The 22,415-nt window shown below is 37.9% G+C and overlaps 1 protein-coding gene and 1 non-coding gene across 2 annotated transcripts; both read left to right on the top strand.

The window, feature by feature from the left end:
• Positions 1 to 273: 273 nt before the first annotated feature.
• Positions 274 to 11,102, top strand: RBMX (RNA binding motif protein X-linked). The gene is made up of 9 exons (XM_053699231.1): positions 274 to 386; positions 2,565 to 2,683; positions 2,880 to 2,986; positions 3,406 to 3,520; positions 4,193 to 4,312; positions 9,558 to 9,678; positions 9,759 to 9,884; positions 9,963 to 10,048; positions 10,502 to 11,102. Exons 2-9 carry the CDS (start codon positions 2,575 to 2,577, stop codon positions 10,804 to 10,806), a joined length of 1,089 nt encoding a protein of 362 aa, XP_053555206.1. The 5' UTR covers positions 274 to 386; positions 2,565 to 2,574; the 3' UTR covers positions 10,807 to 11,102.
• On the top strand, positions 2,710 to 2,784 carry LOC128646416 (small nucleolar RNA SNORD61). The gene has a single exon (XR_008400338.1). It is a non-coding gene; the product is annotated as a small nucleolar RNA SNORD61 (small nucleolar RNA).
• Positions 11,103 to 22,415: the final 11,313 nt, after the last annotated feature.

Below are 22,415 nucleotides of genomic sequence, written 5' to 3'. Positions count from 1 at the left end.
AAAAAAATCAAAACACAATTGCCAGGGTTATGGTATCTTTTTGTTGGTGATCATTTAATTATGCAGTCTCATAAATCTTCTGAAACGTTACGTATGCATAAAATGTTGTAGAGCAAAATATTGTGCTGGTAAATTGTCTTGGATACAACATCCACAATTTTTATATTGTAAATCCGTAGTCCCATAGTATACGAAATTATATTTTTTAGATTATTGCTGGGGGCGGGGGAGGTCATCATCACGACGTAACCCAGCGTCATTCTCCAGGCCCAACATCCGGGCCAGCAGCCTCGACTTGGTACTGTGACGTAGACGCTATATAACACCCTCGCCTTCTTTGTCTTCGGTCATTTTAGATTGCGTTTCTCGTTTGTGAGCGGTCTTAGGTAAGTCGTAACTATTTGTGCGCGAGCGTCCTTTTATGACTAGATCTGTATGAAAGTGATTTGCAATCGTGGCGGTTTATAGACCTAGTTAATCGAGAATATTTAACGTGTGTGCGTCGAAGTCTTGGGCTCATACAAATCATTACAACAGTCGCCATTTTAGGAGTCTCTCGATATTGGTGTACGTGAATTAATTACTTTCAAACGTTTCGTAGTCGCTCTTATGAGTTATGTTCCAAAAAAGTGATATGCTTTCAGTTCCAAAAACCGAACTTCAAAGTGTGATTTTTAAAGGTTTTGCTTTGCGCACGTGTTGTGCTGCACATTGATACAATAGTATGTTGGTTGAGAGATATAATTAAAAAAAAATATATATATATATATATATATATATATATATGTATTTTGTGTGGTAGTTGTTTAGTCATGGAGTCCGCCGCCATTGCATGAATTTAGCAAGCAAGGCTCGGAGCTTGCAGTTGATCGCCGCCATTTTGTGATAGCGTTGCCTTGGTGGTTTAGTATTTGACCGCTTAAGAGTGTTTAGCAGATATATTCATCCTCCATTCTACAGTTCTGTTTTTTTTAACCAATGTTAGACAGTGTAATAAGATTAACCATCGCATTAGAGTTTGAACACTTAACGATACAGCACTATGTGCACAATTGTCGTCATTATCCCCTAATATTTGTGTTTAAAGGGACATTATACACAGTTGTGTAGACCCATTTATGTAGCCTATACAGCTTTTCGTTTTATAAAAGAATAGTTATGCTTTTTTAAGTTTTAGAATACCGACGTATACCTATTCCAGCTTGCTCCTGTTTGTGTATAGTCTTTTCATATGGAGGGGAGGTGTCTGCTTTTTTTTGTTGCTATTTCCTTCTTGCAGTGGATGTTCTAGTAACCTTTTAAACAGAGCTAAACTGGAAGCATCTATTTAAGTTTTTGAACGGGTTCATACTGGATTTTTATTTCAATATCTGCATATTCTTTATAGTAGTGTCTATTACATGCAGTTAAATGAAAATGAGTGTATACTGTCCCTTTAATAGGTATGTAGCTGTTAATGGTTTTAATATTTTTGTATTTTAAATATGATCGCATTATGCCAGATTATAAAGATTTTTATATATATATCACTATTTATTTTTTATTAAAGTGAATGTCAATTTTGATGCTAAAGTGCCTGGTTTTTAAAAAATTCGATTAAAAACAGGGGCACTTTAAATCATCAAAATTTACATTTTACTCCCGTTGAGAAAAAAAACTTAAAAGGACAGTCTACCATAGAATTGTTGTTGTTTTAAAATATAGATAATCCCATTATTACCCATTCCCCAGTTTTGCATAACCAACAGTTAGTTATATTAATATACTTTTTACCTCTGTGATTACCTTGTATCTAGGAACCTTCTTCCAGCCCCCTGATCACATGACTGTGTTAATTATCTATTGTCTTAAATTTAGCATTGTTTTGTGCTAAATCTTAAATAACCCCCTGTGCCTGAACAGTATTATCTATATGGCTTACGTGTACTTTCTGTCTCTTTGTGTTGAAAATAGATTTAAAAAGCATGTGATAAGAGGCAGCCCTCAAAGGCTTAGGAATTAGCATATGAGCCTACCTATGTTTAGTTTAACTAAGAATAAATACCAATAGAAAAAAGCAAATTTGATAAAAGTAAATTGGAAAGTTGATTAAACTTAAGTCCTATCTGAATAATGAAAGTTTAATTTATACTACACTGTCCCTTTAACTTTTAATCTTGACAGCATCTCCAGCTTCCTCCACCCGTTGCAAAGCCTCTTCCTGGGTCTAAAATGAGAAATCTGGCTTCCTCCAATCACGCCGTTAAATCGGACAACGGTTTCCCCACCCCCATCCCGGGGGAAGCCGTGATTGGAGGATGACATATCAATTTCTGACGTTGGAAATGGCTTGCAACGACCGGAGGAAGCTGGAGCTGCTGTGAAGATTAAAAGTTAAGAAGTTTTTTTTTTTTTGTTTTTTTTTTTTTTTCTCTCTCAACAGGAGTGAAATGTAAATTTTGATGAATTAAAGTCCCCCTGTTTTTAATCAAATTTTTAAAAACCGGGCACTTTAGCATCAAAATTGACATTCACTTTAATGTCTGCAAGGATTACACTTTTTTTTTAATTTTTTTTTTTTTAAGAAACTGCAAAATGGTGGAAGCAGATCGTCCTGGCAAACTATTTATTGGTGGACTGAACACAGAGACAAATGAGAAGGCATTGGAGGCAGTCTTCTGTAAATATGGCCATATAGTAGAAGGTATGTTTATATCTAAATTTATAAAAGCAGTGATGAACATATGGCGTTGATCATGTCTTGAACTGATAAAGCCTACACGTCCTCTAAGAAGTTCTGAGCTTTTTCCCCATAACTGTTTCCTGGTTGAATGTTTTTGCTTATTTATATTAGCAGTGTGGAAGCTTGAATATGATTTTAATGCAACTCTTATATCTAGTTCTTCTGATGAAAGATCGAGACACCAACAAATCCAGAGGATTTGCATTTGTCACCTTTGAAAGTCCAGCGGATGCGAAAGATGCAGTTAGAGAGTTAAATGGAAAGGTATGGTTTAATTTTTGATACAGTTTAAACCACACATTGGGTTTGAGTTTAACAATTATGTGGCATGTTTCAGATGTACTTGAGGTAGTGGGTTAGTTGGACCCTCCCCATAGAATACTAGGACTTCATTAAGTAGATTGGGCAAACCCTCTAAATGAGGGCTTGTTTATCTCTGAAGGATATTCCAATATATTTAAATGCAGATATTTTTTTTAGCCTGTGCTTAATTGTTAAATCCATATAGCTCGTCTTAAAGGCCCATATTAGTTGGAAAATTACATGCTCTAACTAATGAGTTAAGAATGGTTTTAGTTCATGTTTGCATCTTGTGCCAATTTTATAACCACTTGGGTTATGATTATTTGAAATTCTGTATGTTAGGTCATGTGACTTATTCTTTTACCCCCTCCCCCTTTCAGGCTTTGGATGGTAAGCAAATAAAAGTTGAACAGGCAACAAAACCTGCAAGTAGACGTGGGCCTCCTCCTCCCCCCAGAAGTCGTGGTGCTCCAAGAGGTCTCAGAGGATCCAGAGGTATTTTCCTTTCTAAAAAGCAGTCCTGCATGTCTACAATTTGGTTGTACTGTAAATTTCCAGTAATTATAGGTCATGTTGTAGCAGTTAACTTAAATCCTTATAGGGACATGAAAATAAAAAAAAGATTTAGGTAGAACATTCCATTTGAAACCACTTTCCAGTTTACTTATTAAATTTGTTTCATTTGTTGGAGGAGCAGCAATGCACTACTAGTTTCTAACTTAAAACAAGGGTGAGCCAGTCACAATTGGTGGGTATGTATCTTCACCAACCAGCAGCTAGAACCTAGGTACTTTGCTGCTCCTTGAGCTTACCTAGCTAAACCTTTCAGCAAAGGATAACAAGAGAAGGATGCAAATTAAATTGGAAAGTTGTTTAAAATTGTGTTCTGTCTGAATCATGAGAATTTTTTGGGTTTCAGATAGTTTATTGTAAAGTATTTCTTAATTGTGCATTAGCTTGCTTGGAAAATTTGCAAAAATCCTGGTCCACTAAGGTTTCCTGTCGGATGCAGACTAGATTATTTTGGTAATGGGTAAAAACCATATATGATCTAGGTAATGCTAGTGTAGAAACACAACTGATGGTTAATTGTGCTCAGTATCAAATATAGATATTGCAACTGCTATATGATCAAGATCATAATTACATGTCTTTTGTTACTTCTAGGAGGTTCTTCAAGAGGGCAAATGCCTTTGAAACGAGGCCCCCCGCCACGGAGTGGTGGTCCTCCTCCAAAAAGATCTGCTCCATCAGGTCCTATTCGCAGCAGTGGAATGGGAGGAAGAGGTAGTGTTACAGTTTACTCTAGTTCTATGCAGATTCACAATAAGCAACATTGACAACATACACCCCTTATGAAAATACATCTGATATGGTTTAATCTTTGAGACTTGTATGTGTGTATACACACACTCACTGTGTGTGTATGTATATATTACTGCTGCTGGCATAGCAAGTTATTGGAAAATAAAGTGAAAACCATTTTCCATTAAGGGGTGATTCCACACAGCCTTCTTTACACATAATCTACTTTGCCTGGTTTATTTATCTTTCCCTAATTTTTTAGATGGATAAATAGAAAACTATTTCAAACATGGCAGCACTGATTACTTCATAATCTTTATAAACTAAACTTTTACACTTACATAATCAGTATTTCAACTAACCGTAAAAAATGTAGCTACATATTCTAAGGCTAATCTTTGCTTTGAATGAATTGTGTAGCTTGTTTACTGTAATACTTTTTAAACTCAGTTCACATATAGCACAACTTTAAATTTCACGTCCATTATCTAAATGTGCATTTTTTTTTTTTAGTAGTAGTACACTGTAGGCAAAGCAAAAGTGGAGGTGTAGAGTTGTATGGAGTTTTTAGGGGGCCACTTTGTTTTATTAAATAACAGAAAATTGAAGTATATATATTTGTTTAAAATTTAAAGAGAAATAAAATATCAGTTTTCCTGTTGGTGAATAAAGATGGACCAAGAAACCCTGCAAGATGTTACATGTTTTGATGCTAATGTAGAGCCACCAATCCCTTTCTGTTCCTCATGTATTGAGAGACTTTCCTGAGCCAACATTGTCGAAGGTGAATGCTGTTCAGGAGTCTTCTGACAATGTTCAAGATATGCCGCAGCTTTCTCTTCAAGCGTCTCAAAATTTAGTGTCCATACAGCCAGTGCCCTGCATTTCCTCTCTTACTCCAACTGGAGTTACCTTGCAAGACATTGCTTCCCTAATGTCATCAGCGGTATCTGATCCGTTGTCTGCTTTTCCCATGCTGCAGGGAAACCGCAAGAGTAAATGTAATCAATCAGTGAATAAGGTTGCTGACACAGTAGTGGCTATTCCGAATGTTCCTTCACAGAAACCTGAAGAGGATACTTCAGTAGCATCTGGGGGGGGGGAAATCTCAGACCGTGTAATATCTTTAGCTGATACTGAAGTTGTTTCAGGTTTAAGATCGAACACCTCCGTTTGTTGCTTAAGGAGGTTTTAGCCACCCTGGATGACTCTGACACTATCGTCGTAGTCAATCCTAAGAAGTCTAGTAAACTAAACAAGTATTTTGACGTGCCTTTCGTGGTGGAGGTATTTCCTGTACCAGATAGGGCTATGAGATTGCTAAGGAACATCCCCTTTTCTCCATCCTCCTATATTTAAGATGTTTCCTATAGCATACTCTATCAAGGAGTCTTGGCAGACGGTACCCAAGGTGGAAGGGACAATTTCCACGCTAGCCAAGAGAACTATTCCCATAGATAGTTGTTCCTTTAAGGATCTTATGGATAAGAAGTTTGAGGGGTTACTCAAGAAAATGTATGTACACCAGGGTTTCCAATGGAAACCTGCGGTTTGTATTACTACTGTCACTAGTGCGGCAGCATTCTGGTTTGATGTGTTGTCCGATTCTATTTGGACACACTTCCCTCAATGGAATCCAGGATTAGGATCAAGGCCCTTAAGTTGACCAACTCTTATCACATATGCTTCCCTACAGGTTATTAAACAGAGCAAATATTTCTGGTTTTGCCGTTCTGGCCCACAGAGATTTATGGTTAAAGTCTTTGTCTGCGGATGTGTCATCTAAGTATAAACTTTAGGTGATACCTTACAAGGGAAAGAACTTATTTGGGCCCGGTTTGACGGAAATTTATTTCTGATATTACGGGAGGGAAGGGCCATTTCCTCCCTCAGGATAAGAGAAGGCGTCAGAGTAATTTTTGTTCCTTTCGAAATTTCAAGGGAAAAACCTTCCTTCCGCTCCCTCTTCCAAGCAGGAACAGTCAAAGCCTTCCTGGAGGCCTAACCAGTCTTGGAACAAGTGAAGACAATCCAAAAAGCCTATTGAATAAAAACAGCATGAAGGGCCTGCCCCCGATCTGGGACCGGATCTTGTAGGGGGCAGACTTTCTTTCTTCACTCAAGCTTGGGTACGGGATGTGCAGGATCCCTGGGCAGTGGAAATAGTGTCCCAGGGATACAAACTAGAGTTCAAAGCCTTTCCTCCCAGGGGCAGGTTTCTGCTTTCAAGATTATGTGTAGACCAGATAAAGAGGAGTTTGTACGCTGTGTTCAGGACCTTTCTGACTTGGGAGTGATAGTTCCTGTCCCCATACAGGGTCTGGGGTTCTACTCCAATCTGTTTGTGGTTCCCAAAAAGAGGTAACCTTCAGACCATTTTTGGATCTCAAGTCTAAATAAATTCCTCAAAGTACCGTCCTTCAAGATGGAAACTATTCGTTCCATTCTCCCCTTGGTTCAAGAGGGTCAATTTATGAGAACGGTAGATTTAAAGGACGCGTACCTGCATGTTCCCGTCGACAGGGACCATCACAAGTTTCTGGGGTTCGCATTTCTATACAAACACTTCCAGTTTGTCTCCCATTCTGCCTAGCCACAGCTCCCAGAATGTTTTCATAGATATTAGGATCCCTGTTGGCGGTTCTCCGATTGCAGGGCGTTGCAGTGGCGCCTTATCTGGACGACATCCTTTCAACAAGCAAAATTCCCACACGGAAATGTTATCATTCCTGCAATTTTATGGATGGAAGGTGAATTTGGAAAATAGTTCCTTAATTCCAACTACAAGGGTAGTTTTCTTGGGAACCATAATAGATTCCTTATCGATGAAAATTTTTCTGGCAGAAGTCAGGAAATCAAAGATTTTCGATTCTTGCCTAGTGCTTCAGTCCTCTCCTCGGCCATCAGTGGCTCAGTGCATGTAGGTAATTGGTCTGATGGTAGCGGCAATGGGCATCATCCAGTTTCTACCTCAGACCTCTGCAGTTAAGCTTTCTCAGACAGTGGAACGGAGATTATGCAGATCTGTCTCTGCGATTACAGCTGGAATAGGAGACGAGGGATTCTCTTTGGTGGTCGTCTCGGGATCACCTCTCCCAGGGAACCTGCTTCTGCAGACCCTCTTGGGTGATCGTGAAAACAGATGCCAGCCTACTGGGATGGGGAGCAGTCTTGGGGCTCTCTAAAGGCTCAGGCAACATGGTCTCAGTCGGAGTCTGTTCTACCCATAAACATTTTGGAGCTGACGGCAATCTTCAATGCTCTTCTAGCCTGGCCTCAGCCTTGGCTCGGTTTATCAGGTTCCAGTATAACTTCAGTGGCTTATATCAACCATTAGGGGGGAACTCTTGAGTTCCTTGGCCATGCAGAGGTAGCCAAGATAATTCAGTGGGTGGAGACCAAAAACTGCTGCCTCTCGGCGATCCACATCCTGGGAGGGGGATTTTCTGAGCAGACGGCATTTTCAGCCGGTGGAGTGGGAACTCCACCCGGAAGTGTTTTCCAGCCTGATTCTCAAATGGGGAAAGCTGGAATTGGACCTCATGGCATCTCGACAGAATGCCAAACTCCAGAGGTACAGGTCAAGGGACCCTCAGGCTGTTCTGATAGACGCTCTTGCGGTACCCTGGAATTTCAGTCTCGCATACACTTTTTTTTTTTTTTTTTTTTTTTTGCCCCGTTTGCTTTTCTATCTCGGGTCATTGCTCGAATCAAGAAGAGGGCGTCGGTGATCATTGCACCGGCGTGTGCTGGGCTTGCAGGCTTTGGTATGCAGACCTGGTGGATATGTCATCTCTTCTACCTTGGAGACTTCCGTTGAGAGGACTTTCTACTTCAAGGTCCCTTTATCCAAATCTGGTTTCTCTGAAGCTGACTGTTTTAAGAGATGGCGTAAATATCATCTGTATTGGTGTGAATCCAAGGCCTACTCTTGGAGTAGTTTGGATTCCTATAATTTTGTCTTTTCTCCAAGAGGGTTTGGAGAAGGGTTTATCGGCAAGTTCCTCAAACGGTCAAATATCTGCCTTGTCTATTTTGTTACATAAACGTCTGGCGGATATCCCAGACGTGCAATAGTTTGCCAGGCCTTGGTCAGAATCAGGCCTGTGTTTTAAGCCGGTTACTCCTCCCTGGAGTCTTAACCTAGTTCTTAAAGTTCTTCAACAGGCTGTTTGAGCCGATGCATTCCTTAGATATTAAGTTGTCTTGGAATGTTTTGTTACTTGTTGCCATTTCATCTGCTCGAATAGTTTAAGTGCTCTTGGCATTACAGTATGAGTCTCCTTACCTTATTTTACATGCTTATAAGGTAGTTTTGCGTACTAAGTTAGGGTTTTTCTCCAAAGTGATTTCAGATCGGAACATTAATCAGGAGATTGTTGTTCCCTCCTTGTGTCCTAAACCTTCTCAGAAGGAACGTCTGTTACACAATCTAGACGTAGTGCTGGCATTGAAATTCTATTTACAGGCGACTAAAGATTTTCGTCAGTCTTCTGCTCTTTGTGGTTTTCTCAGAAGCGTTAGGAGCAGAAAAGCTACGGGTACTTCTCTTTGTGACTGAAGAGTATCATTCGCTTTGCCTATGAAACTGCTGGACAGCAGCATCCTGAGAGTTATGGCTCATTCTACAATTTGGGTATTGAATCCCAATAGTAATTAGATCCGTGGACTCGTGTCATTAGAAAGAAAACAAAATTTATGCTTACCTGATGATAAATTTCTTTTCTGACACTTGAGTCCACGGCCGCCCTGTTTTTCTTAAGACAGTTGTTTGTGGGTATGTTAACTTCAGACACCTCTGCACCTTGTTGCTTCCTTTCTCTCCTTTGCTTCGGTCGAATGACTGGGGTTGGAGGGAAGGGAGGTGATATATAAAAGCTTTGCTGTGGTGCTCTTTGCTGCCTCCTGCTGGGCAGGAGTAAAATTCCCAGTAGTATTTAGATGATCCGTGGACTCATTGTGTCTAAGAAATAAATTTATCAGGTATGCATACATTTTGTTTTCACACTTCACGGACTTGCTTGGCCAAGAGCTTTAGGATTGTTCATGGATATAAGTTCAATTTTGAAAGGTTCATGAAATGTAACTTGACAAATCATAGGTTTTCACTTTATTTTTTTTAAATACTAATTCTAAGTAACCTCAGTATAAACTATGAACTGCCTATTAATCTGTTTAGGGGTTTTAATGTAGTGTTTGTTGTGTTTTTTGTTTTTGTTTTCTGCAGCTCCCATGTCTCGGGAGAGAGATGGATATGGAGGGCCTCCCAGAAGAGAGCCTATGCCATCCCGTAGAGATGTATACATGTCGCCAAGAGAGGACTATAGCTCAAGGGATAGGTATGACAGGTAAGAAAATACTGCAATTTAAGCATTTAGTAGTTTTTGGTTGTGTAAACAGTGCCTATAAGCCTTCGTTTGTTCTTAAGTTACTCAAGTCGAGACTATGGAAGTACCAGAGATTCAAGAGATTATGCGCCTCCTCCAAGGGATTACGCTTTTAGGGACTATGGACACTCCAGTTCACGTGATGACTATGTTTCCAAAAGTTACAGGTACTTTGTTCGTTTTTTCTTAATTTTGTAGGATTCGGATTGTATAATTACATTGAATAATACATTTTTCTTCTGCAGTGATCGTGATGGGTATGGTGGACGAGAGAGGGACTATTCAGATCATCCAAGTGGAGGCTCTTATAGAGATTCATATGACGGCTACGGTAAGGTGTTATTTTTAAAAAACGTGTCCATTTTTTATTTTTTTTCAGGGTACCTATGTTCCACTCAGTTAAAGGGAAAATGCACCATTGCTAGATATAAATGGGGTTCATGCAGTTTTTGTTCTCCTATAAAAGGAATTTAAATGTTGCACTACAACAAGAACAAAATACCCAAATGAAGCAAAATGCAACTCAATGGATATGTGGCAAAATGTCTACTATAAAAAGCTGCTGGAGCGCATTACCAATGAAATAACAAGTGTGCCTCAGTTACTTTCAACAAATTAATTTGTAGTAGTAAAATGCAAACCCCTCTACTAGATTTAGCCAGACATGGCATACCTTACAAAAATCTACTGAATGCAAGAAAAAGTAAATAAGCTGCAAATATCAAATTTCAATGTGATATGTAATTTATAGTATTGCCCTATTACCTGACCATTGACCCTGCAGGTAACTCACGTAGTGCTCCACCTTCAAGAGGCCCCCCTCCATCATATGGTGGAAGCAGTCGATATGATGATTACGACAGTGGTCGGGATGGATATGGCGGTCGAGAAAGTTACTCAAGCAGCAGAAATGACATCTACTCAAGTGGGCGAGATCGTGTTGGCAGACAAGAACGTCTCCCACCTCCAATGGATAGGGGCTATGCTCCTCCACGTGATTCATACAGCAGTTCAAGCCGTGGTGCCCCTAGAGGAGGCGGCCGCGGTGGAAGCAGATCTGATAGAGGAGGTGGCAGAAGCAGATATTAAGATATTAATTGTGGACCAAAGACTTCTTATCACAAACAATTCAAAGGATATAAAGGCGCTTGTTCTGCCCTTGACACCAGCGGACTACTATAAAAGAAGTTTGTTTTTTATTTCTTTAATTTTTTACTGTAAGTTGTTTTATTATTTTTTTGGTTTTTCATTCTCCATGATTTTAGGCTCATGAGGAAGTTAATGCTTAAATCTTCAACTTTTGTTAGCATTTTCTTTGATATGTTAAATGTATAGTATGAGCTGTGTATTGTATTTTCCAAAAGTAAAGTTTCTCTGAAACGCCACTCAACTTTTTATTTCATAGCGTTTAACCAAACCATCTTTACATCTGAGTTACAAAGGAAGCCCAATATAACTATCATTTAAAGATATAGGTGTGCAATTTACAACACTTCTGAAAACACCTGAATTATCATTATGTAATTATTCAAATGGTGTGTAAAGGATGCTAACATAAGTTCACTAAACCTGAAAAATATGGATCATGCTCACAATGTTATCTACAATTGCAATGAAACAAAAGCAAACTTTTGCCCAATCCCATGAAAAAATAACACCTGTAGTCACCTGCACTTAAAGGTTCAGTCCCATTTTAACAAGACAACCATAATTGATGTTACTGTTTCAATGTGTTTGCAAATCTTAGTGTCACTTTTAAAGGAATTATTCTAAAGGCTGAAGAACCAAATTCTAAGATGCCTCGTTCTCAAAGACCATGAAAACCTAAAACAAGTGAATCTACTATAAACATCAAATGCCTGAGAAACTGCAATGAGGGTAAGCAAAGACAACTAGTTTATTTTTTCAGTCTAAATCACTTGTGCTATGTCCTTCATGGTACAGAATTGCTATGCATAGTGGAATTTATTGAAAACATGGAAAGGCACTGCTGGATAACAAATACCCTACAAACATTATACTTGGATTTAAAAAAACAAACAAACATCCCACCAGTTAGTTTTGGAAAGTTGTGGATATCTGCAATTGATAAAGCAGAAATTTGATACCAATGGTTAGGTGAAATGTGCATTTAATGGCATAGTGTCCTTGATACTCGGGGTGTAGCAAACCAAAGCGCACGTGATAAGTATTTTTTTATTTTATAAAAAGCAGCTTGTTGCCACGCACATGTGATGTATCAACTCAAACTTCAATATTAGAATGAAGACCTTCAGATAACCAAATCTAAAAATGACAATGTACAATGGAAGCTAAATGCCATAAGTCATCCCAATGTTCCTTTCCAATCCAGTACTATTGTAATGAAAAACAAATCTCAAGATTCACATCCTTGCATGGTGTGCACTTTTTCATTACTGATCTTTGTTACAGGTTGAAGTTTCCTCCTGTACAGTCTTAGGATTGCTGTTTTTCGATTCTGTGCTGCCTAACATAGCACATGGTAAGGAGTGTTTAATATGACGCCTAAACTTTTTTTTGGGGGGGGGGTTCTTTTCAAATTTAGACTACTAATCACTGGGATACTAAATCAAATTTTTTTTTTTTCTTTCATGATTCAGATAAAGAATGCAATTTTAAGCAACTTTCTATTTTACTTTTTTCTTTTCACTATAATTTGCAAAAGTATGAATTTAAGCTAGCCGGCTAATTTTTGTTTCAGCGCCCTGGATAGAGCTTGCTTGATTGGTGGCTACATTTGGCCACCAATCAAGCACTACCAGGTGCTGAACTAAAAATTGCCTTGCTTTTTAAGCTTACATTCTTGCTTTTCAAATAAAGGCCCTCAGGGGTCAGTTCTGGGGCCTGTTTTGTTTAACATATTTATCTGCGATATCAGCAAAGGGCTACAGGGGAAAGTATGTCTCTTTGCAGATGATACAAAAATTTGCAACAGAGTGGATGTTCCAGGGGGGGTAGACAAAATGAGAAGTGATATACAACAATTGGAGGATTGGACAAACGACTGGGATCTGAAGTTTAACACAGCAAAGTGTAAAATAATGCATTTAGGGAAGAAAAATCCAAATGTTAATTACAGACTCAATGACACTTTACTGACTGTTACAGACGAGGAACAGGACTTGGGAATTATTATTTCAGATGATTTAAAACTTAGTAAACAATGTAGTAAGGCAGCGAGTAAGGCTAGCAGAATGCTTGGATGTATTGGTAGAGGTATTTGCAGCAGAAATAGTAAGGTTCTTATGCCACTTTATAGATCATTAGTTAGGCCTCATCTTGAGTATTGTGTGCAGTTCTGGAGGCCATATCTTCAGAAGGATATTAACAAACTTGAATCTGTGCAAAGGAGGGCTACCAAAATGGTACATGGTCTAAAAAATAAAACTTACCAGGATAGGCTCAATGACCTAAATATGTATAGCTTAGAGGAGAGAAGGGAAAGAGGTGATATGATAGCAACTTTCAAGTACATTAAAGGGTTTAGTAAAACTGAGGCTGTGGGTATTTTACATAAAATGGAAAATTCAAGAACAAGGGGTCATGAGCTCAAGCTAAAGGGTAGTAGATTCAGGAGTAATTTGAGGAAGCACTTTTTTACAGAAAGAGTGATTGATTTATGGAATAAACTTCCTCAAGAGGTAGTAGCAACAAACACTGTGGGGGACTTTAAAAATGCATGGGACAAGCATAGGGCTATCCTACGAACTAGATAAGTTTATACTGTTAGGTAAGGTGGGGCAGACTTGCTGGGCCTATGGCTCTTATCTGCCGTCAATATCTATGTTTCTAAGATATCAAGAGAAAAAAATAGAGTAAATTAGAAAATTGCTTAAAATGGCATGCTCTCTGACATTTTTTTTTTAGATTGGTACACTGAGGCTTTTCTATTTGATAAATTTTCCTTATGGGCTTTTTAAAATAGCATTTTTTAAAACCAGGTTTGAAATCTAAGCAATATTTTACATATTTGTTAATCCCTTCTAATGAACAAGCTCTAAGGTTTGTTTTTTTTTTTTTTTTTTAAATATAGTGCCATTATAATACCCCACCTTCCTGCTGCACACTTCAAAACCATATTATAGTGCATCTTTATTAGTCAGTCTAAAATATGCTTGGTTCCAGACATGATTTTAATGCAAAGTTTACGATCTCTTTGAGCCTAGAGGGTCTCTTCCATATAAGTGGGTGGGATATAGCTATTGAAAAATTCCTCTTCCCTTGGTTGAACAAACTGCTAAATGTTTTGCTTTATCAGTTTAGATTCCTAATGTACAGGGATAGCTTGACACAAACTACATTAAATATTTGTCTCAAATGTGAATAACAACCCTCTCTTTTATAGGTTACTGTCCGAATTGGATTGTGGATTTCGGAGCCAGTTTTTTTTGTAAAAAAAAAAAAAAAAAGGAAAGTATAACATCACAGGTGGTAATTTTTATTGCAGATTGTTGAATCCATATATACTTCAATATTGAAAGGAGACACTTCTGAGCCAGGATTAATAGAGTCATTGCCCAGTGACCACAGTCTAACTGTATTCCCAGATGACTTTTTGATCCCTTCCACATTTAATGCCATTAATTCCCTGGGTTTGTGTGACTGGGGGCTGTGAGTCACTACAAGTAAGGAGAAAGTTATAAAACTTATGGTTTGCAAGGATACTTCCCAAGTATTTTGAATTTATATTTTGAATGGCAGCAGCTACTTGGTTGTGGTCTTATTAGTAACATCAGACAACTTACAAGGTTGAAACGTGTCTGCAATTAATGCCATTCTGAGACAACTAGGAAGCTACTTCCACTCTCAGAAAATATAAAATTAAGTCAGTGTCTTTAACTTGTCAATTCAAAAGAGCATATTCTAAATGTGATGCAAAAGATTGAGTCACAAAAGTATAATATAGAGCTCTAACACCTGAAGGCAGTTTTATACAAATATTCAGTGGAGGTTTAAATGTAGTAATACTCTATAGATAAATTGTCAAGTGCTGTTAGCGTACCAAATAAAAGGATCTAAAAATGTTTGAATCCTCAATGTGGGATAAGTGTTTGAACACACCCTAATGCAGGTGAATATTTCTTTCTGCAGCTGTTCCCCTAAAGATCGCAATCACTGGTATGCACACTACACTGTAAAGTAGGAAACTCAGTTTAACCTATTAGAGTATTAAAAGCATAAATGTAAACTGAGTCCGTTGTGGATAGCAATAGCGGGTACAGTCACACAATGTAATGGAGTTAAGTCTGCTGCTACTTTCCTTCTCGGAGCTGCCGTCTCCGAAATGTTAAGATATTGTCAGCCACACAAAGTCGGAATATCTGTAAACCGGTGTGGGAGTTGCTGGTTTTACAGACTCTGACTTTGTGTGGCTTAGTGTCGGTCCAGTATCTTATCTGAGGCGGCAGCTCAAGAAAGCGGACAGCGACGAGAAGATAAGTAGCAGCAGATTCTGACTCCATTACCCTGTGTGACAGTACCCGCTATTGCTATCCACAACGGACTTGGGTTAGCTTTTTTTTTTTTTTAAATGCTTTTAATATACCTCATACTCTTTGAGGTTAAACTGTGTGTGCATTGTATAAGAATTTTTTTTTTTTTTTTAAAGCTACGTTATACTTTAAATGCTGCACATCGATTCCTTGTTGCTTCCCCTCTTTTCGGCGTTCTTTAACTTGTCCTTTCCTTCCTTTAATGTCTGCAAAATCACTTAGAGCACTGTGCATACACAATGATGTGCATGTGACTCTCAGCCCCCAGTCACTTGCATAAACCCAGGGAAATAGTTGTCACATGTAGGAGGGATCAGGCAGCAATTTCAAAATGATAGCTTTAAACATTTTTGCCTGCACAAGAAAAAAACATGTACCTGGAAATACGGTTAGGCTGTGGTCATTGGGCACAGATTAAAATGTAAGTACCTTGTATATTTTATGTAGTTAGTGACCGTATACACCAATTTTCATATAACTGCATGCAATAGACTCTACTATAAAGAGTATGCACATATACTAATTTAAAAATCCAGTATAAAGCAGCTTAGAAACTTAAGCTCCCAGTTTAGCTATGTTGGAAATGTAGCTGGAACACCCACTGCAAGTGGGGGAAAAGCAGATACTCTTCCCCCCCCCCCCTCCTTCCTTTGCATATGAGAATTCTCTTTACACAAACAAGCTGGAGTAGGTATAAATGTTTTATCCTAAAACATTCCGGGTTTAAGAGTCTGAAAATCGGAGTAATGGTATTTAAAAAAATATATATATAGTTTTGCTTATTTTTTATTTTAAACACACTAGTCCCTTTAAGATTAAGAAAAGTTTTTTGTTTTATCAAATGAGAGAGAATGAAGATGAGGTAAGGGTTGTAGGATATTAAGGCCTTGTAAGCTTCCTGTGGTGAAAGCTTAAAGGGACATTTTACTCAAATGTTCTCCCCTTTAATTTGGTCCCAATGATCCACTTTACTGCTGGAGTGTATTACATTATTTACAAGTATTTCCATTACCCTTATATTGGCATTTGAAATAGTTTATTTAGCCTGTGGTATCCCCACCCATCCTGAGTTTTTGGCCTCAAGGCTAAGCTGTGTAAACACACCCAGCAGAAGAGATAAGGTAATTGGTTTTTTTTCATTGTTCTCTCCCAAGTATTGATGATTGGTTTATGGCTAGATATAAGATAAAGAAGCAGGTATAGGTACACAATATGATAAAGTAATGAGATCTGATTATAACTACAAGCTTAACCCATTTTATTAGGTTGTGGCTTCAAAACACAATCAGCTAATTCATATACACTAAGCCTTAAAAAAAAAAAAAGCAAATCTCATTCATTTTATACTCGGAAGCTGGTAAAAAAAAGTAATTGGAAACACATCCCTTTTAAGCAAAAAATAATTCAAAATAAGCTTCCCTCCTAACCAAACAACCTATACTAATCACAGCGATTATACTTTTCATTACCACTAATATTTAAAGGTTGCAAAATTACCTTTTGACAGTAGATAAGAACCGTATAGGACCTTGAAGTGAACTCCTATTTTCTATAGATTTGTAAGATTAGTTTGGCATTAGTTAAAGGGACAGTCAACACCAGAATTTTTTTTTTTTAAAAAAAGATAGATAATCCCTTTATTACCCATTCCCCAGTTTTGCATAACCAACACTGTTATATTAATACACTTTTTACTGTTGTGACTATCTTGTATCTAAGCACCTTCTGACCGCCCCTAATCACATGACTTTTAGTTATTATCTATTGGCTTGCAGTTTAGCCAATTAGTGCAGTGTCTGCCACAACCCACAGGCATGATTACAATGTTATCTATATGGTTTACCTGAACTACTCTCCCCTGTTGTGAAAAGCAAATACAAAAGCATGTGATTAGAGGCGGCCTTCAAGGGCTTAGAAATTATCATATGAGCCTTCCTAGGTTTGCTCTCAACTAGAATACCAAGAGAACAAAGCAAAATTGTTGATAAAAGTAAATTGGAAAGTTGTTTAAAATTACATGTCCTATTAGAAATTTAAGGGTTTTTTTTTTTTGGCCTTGACTGTCCCTTTAAGTCCACACAGTGCTTATTCCATGAACTGCCCTTTCAGGAAGGTGCTTCTACAAATTACCCTTTAACTTGCTGCTCGCTAACCTAAAATAATCCTTTGTACTGTTAAAAATCTTATTGTCCCTTCTCATATCACCTCCATTTTCAGCTGCAAATTGTTTCTTTAAAATTTTAGTTAGACCATGTGCAATTTTGTAGCCCAGTTTCCGGTTTGTGGGATTTCTATACATAGCTGAAACTGCTACATTAATGCTTATTTGCAGTGTCGTGTAGATATGTGGCTGTGCACAAGCTCCAACTCTGCAGTTAGCACAGTGCAAATGAATGCCATGTCTAGTAAGCTAATTGGTTGTACTCCCCACAGCAGACAATAAGAATAGTGCTGCATGCTTGCTGATGGCTAGGAAAACCTGCCGGATGATTCTTAAAATCACTTAATTTTTTTTTAGCTAAATTTTTGCTTAATTACTCCTGGATAAAGCTAAATAAAATCAATGCTAAATTGAATATTCATTGCCTTGTATCACAAAGCATGGGAAAATACAATTATACAGCAGAATAGTAATGTCTGAAGAAAAGAAAGCAAGAGGATTAGGACTGTTTGATAGACATGTCAATTTGGCAACTTCGTTTTCTGTGGAAGGTGGCAGTTGCTCGCAGCCTTACACTTTTTGGAGCCAGATTTATTCTTGTGAAAGTTACACGCTAGGATCTGTTTTTTCACAGATCTTAGTATGTTGCACTTTCACCAGAATAAAACTCTGAAAAGAGCCTAAGGCTATGAGTGGCAGCTGTTTTCTACAACTAACAAAGCTGCAGAATGCGAACATCTATTTTATATATATTTTTTTTTTTTTTGTCAGTTTTTTTCAGTGTTTAGTCAACTTTCTCATTACATGCCCTAGTGATAGCATTTGGAAGGAGATATAGCAATCTATCCATTTGTTAGTCTTTTAAAAGTACCTGCTTAAACTGAGAAATGGAAAACTGCAGTCGTAAATTTTTAACTTAGGTTAGTAGTGAGACGGGACCTAAAACTTGCGCTATTTTCTATATTTTGTCTACACAGATCCTAATAGTAAACGCCAGTAGGATGGTTTAAGAACTAAGATGTGCCCCCCTCCATTCCCAGTTAGCACAAGGGTTTCCCCATAAAATTTCAACATTTTCTAGAGAACAGATTAGATACAAAGTTTATCTGGATTTTTATAGATCAAATAGATAAGCGTCTTGAAGTTTGTGATCAGCCCCTAAATTAGCAATTGTGCAATATAGGCTTAGTTTCATTGTGATGCCCTATTCTGTAAATGTATTTAAAAAAAAAAAAATAGGTTAGCCTTGTTCTCTCCCCCCCCCCCCACTGTGTGGTAGTCCTCCGTTTGCCAATTTGACTATTTGACTGTAAAATTTGTTAAATAAAAATATTTACTACTTCATCTGTTTTTTTGTTTTTTTTTCCCCTTGATCACTTTTCATATTTTGCAAACTTAAAATGCATTGCTGCAATTAATGTATTTTTATCCTGGTTTATACTTGTTATAAAATGTGTCTAAATGCCAGGAATTTTCATGCTTTACACTAGTTGCCATTTTTTTTTTTTGTATGGTATCGTGCACATTTGCTTTATATACGTGTCTGGGATTAAAAGTTCAGTAAAATGCAATTTAGTATTTATTTTTTTCTTCAAAAGGAACTTTGTGGTTTGGATACATTTCAATTTTATTTCTATAGTAAAATTGACTCATCCTTTAAAAGCATAAACAGTCATAAGCAACTGATTATATCCAAAGTTTAAGAGCAACCTTAAACATATTCGCTGTACCAAAAATATCAGTATAAACCAAGACACTGCTATTCAAACTGCAATGCATCATCTGGATTCTAATTTTGGCTGGAATGTATTTAGAAGCATTTTGGAATATACATGTATTGGCAAAAAATGCTTCTAGTGAGCTATAGCGGTTTCAAAAGTATATCAAAGTATGCGCCATATGCAAGTATTTTAAACAGTGCTCAGAGCCTAAGGTGCTTGTACCATCTGGCAATGACCTTGCTGACCTAATAAAAGACCACTGGTACTCAGAGCAGCTGCAGTATTTAAAAGGCTGTTGCCCTGAGTATATTGAGCTATACTGTGCATGCAGCACTAATAACACAATAGTTATTACTTTTGCTAGCAGCATTTTTGCCAAAATATGTATATTGTTAATGGTTGTATTCCAAGATAATTTATCTATGCATTTACATTGACTAATGTCCCTTTAATGGCTAAAACAATATACTAAAGTAATGTGAATAAAGTTATAGTCTCCATTTTTAAAAATAAAATCTGGATTTATCTTGGCATCCTGCATAGTTAAAAAAATCTAGAAAAGTTTTAGCCTTCTGAATTTTTAAACTGGGCAGGGATTTATTGACTTCAAACCATTTAGACAAAGTTTAAAAATTTCTTTTTGATATAGGGCTGAAATTCATGTTCGATAATTTGGCTATTAATGTGCCTTAAAATCCAAATATTCTCCTAGCATTGATGAATTTAAGTGTTTTAATTTAAAAAAAAAAAGTTACATGCAATTTAAAATTGCATTATTAATCTAGCGTTTTCTAACTGGGGCTGAGGCTCTAGAGAAAATAGGTATTTGTTCAAGGGACACTATTCTTTAATATGTAGCCACAAAATGGAGCAATTTTGGTGTAATACCAAAAACAATGGAGGATATCTGCTTTAGGGGAAACTGCATCTATAGCAACTTCCATTAACCTCAACATACCAGTTCTCCAGTACAGTATATGAATTGTTAGTTAATCAGATGTGACTTTCCCAACTGTCAGACACAATCAAATCAATTATAAATGTCTAAGTTGTAAATGAGTAAAGTTATGACTAAGAATATTAAAGGGACAGTCAAGTCCAAAAAACTTTCCTGATTCAGAGTGTAATTTCTTTCTAATGACACGATGAGTCCACAGATCATCTAATTACTATTGAGACTATCACTCCTGCCCAGCAGGAGGTGGCAAAGAGCACCACAGCAAAGCTGTTAAATTTCACCTGCCTTCTCTCCCACCCCATTCATTCTCTTTACCACTTCCTTGCTCTAACGTAGTCAAAGTTAGGTGTTAAAAAGTAATAAAATCTTGCTTGAAGAATCTTTTTCAAAGTAGTGCAAGATTATGCTACTCTGTACTAGGGTGTAGCCGTAGTCCACATCAGTCTCTTCAGTAAGGCAGTGGTGGCTTTAGAGCAATGGGAACTTGTGGGAGATAATTTTCACTGCGCCTCCCATGTCATTTATGCTGCCCTAACTGTAAGCCTGAGTAAAATTACTCCATCTTTTTTCCTTTACAAATGGTTATGTGAGGGAGAGGACCTCTCAAACCTGGTGTGTTGCCTTCATTATTTCTGGGAAGGAGACACTCAGAAAAAGTGGGCACTTCATTTCAAACACAAATATGACAAAGGGGCCAATTTAAATAAAGGCACTTTATCTGGAAGGGACACTTAAACACTCCTATTTTGGAGAGGATTGAGAGCCTTTTTAGCAGGCACTGGGGCTAAGGAGAATTTAGGCTACGACGGTTCCACTTCTCCTGGCGGTTAAACTTTATAAGCTAAAATGACGATTTTGGTTTAAGATGGGCAGAGCTACGTGAGGCGGCAATCTGAGTTGCATGCCACTTTTACTTCTCTTCCGGGTGTGGAGGAATAGATTTTCTGGGTCCGGCTAGAAACTCTTGATTTTACTAAAAGTGGGTGTTTCTAGGACCGGAAAACCAATTTCTGCTGCTGGGTTCCGGATCATTTACCTAGAAGGATATCAAGCTCCGGTGTAGCAGGTCAGGTAGGCACCTCAGCAAAGAAGTTGAGGTGTTTTTATTATCATTCAAATACTTTTTCACTTCTGCAGCCTAAGTAAAAAAGGTTACAGTTTAAATTTAGAGAGACAGTAACTTTTGCTATTTTAATTTAATTAAAAATTCAAGGTTATAATTTGATCCATTGTGAATCGGGATGGACCAAGATGCTTTGCAAGATGTCACTTGTTTTAATGCTAATGTGGAACCACCAATCCCTTTCTGTTCCTCGTGTATTGAGAGAACTTTAAATTACAGGGATAGACTTTTCTGAGCCAACATTTTCCGAGGATGCTGTTCAGGAGTCTAATGACAATGTACAATATATGCCGCAGCTTTCTCAAGTGTCCCAACTTGTATTGCCCACACATGGAGTGCCCTGCACTTCCTCTTAACTCCTCCTGGAGTTACATTGCAGAACATCGCTTCTCATGTCCTCTGTGGTTTCTGATGCATTATCTGCCTTTCTCTTGCTGCAGGGAGAGCGCAAGAGAAAGAGTAGACATTCAGTATGAGGTTACTGACGCAGTTGTTGCTATTTTGGATGCCCCCTCCCAGAAGCCTGAGGAGGAAGATCTTTCGGTAGCATCTGAGGGTGAGATCTGGCTCAGACAGTATAATTCCTCCTGCTGATACTGAAGTTGTATCATTCAGGTTTAAGCTTGAACACTTCCGTCTAAGGTTTTAGCTACATTGGATGACAGCGACACTATGGTCGTAGTTAATCTGAAGAAATCCAGTAAGCTAAACAAATATTTTGAGGTGCCTTCCTCTGTAGAGGTTTTTCTTGTACCAGACCGAGCTTCTGAGATCATTGTTAAGGAGTGGTAGAGACCGGGTATCCCTTTTTCTCCATCTCCTATATTTAAAGATGTTTCCCATAGCAGACTCTATCAAGGAGGCTTGACAAACGGTTCCCAAGGTGGAAGGAGCTGTTTCCACTCTGGCCAAGAGAACTACTATTTCCATAGAGAGGTGCCTTAATTTTTTTTGTCCATAAGATCTTTAGAGGGGTTACTCAAGATGTATGTACACAAAGGTTTACAATGGCAACCTGCTGTGTGCATTGCTACTGGCATATTGGTTTAATGCGTTGTCTGATGCTTTTAGGACAGAGACCCCCCCCTTGAGATCCAGGATAGGATAAAAGCCCTTAAGTTGGCCAATTCCTTTATTACTGATGCTTCCCTACAGGTTATCAAACTGGGGCAAAGATTTCAGGGATTGCTGTTCTATCCCGCAGAGCCTTACGGTTTAAAAC

This window comes from Bombina bombina, chromosome 1 (genome assembly GCF_027579735.1).
Source record: "Bombina bombina isolate aBomBom1 chromosome 1, aBomBom1.pri, whole genome shotgun sequence".
Lineage (NCBI taxonomy): Eukaryota > Metazoa > Chordata > Amphibia > Anura > Bombinatoridae > Bombina > Bombina bombina.
Note: the sequence above shows the minus strand (reverse complement) of the source record. Positions and strands in the feature narration are given on the sequence as shown.

Bases quoted from the DNA above. Each gene is read 5' to 3' on its own strand.
- RBMX (XM_053699231.1), top strand. From the start codon at position 2,575: ATGGTGGAAGCAGATCGTCCTGGCAAACTATTTATTGGTGGACTGAAC. The intron at 2,987-3,405 runs GTATGGTTTAAT...TCCCCCTTTCAG, and splicing joins TTAGAGAGTTAAATGGAAAG to GCTTTGGATGGTAAGCAAAT. The intron at 10,049-10,501 runs GTAAGGTGTTAT...TTGACCCTGCAG, and splicing joins AGATTCATATGACGGCTACG to GTAACTCACGTAGTGCTCCA.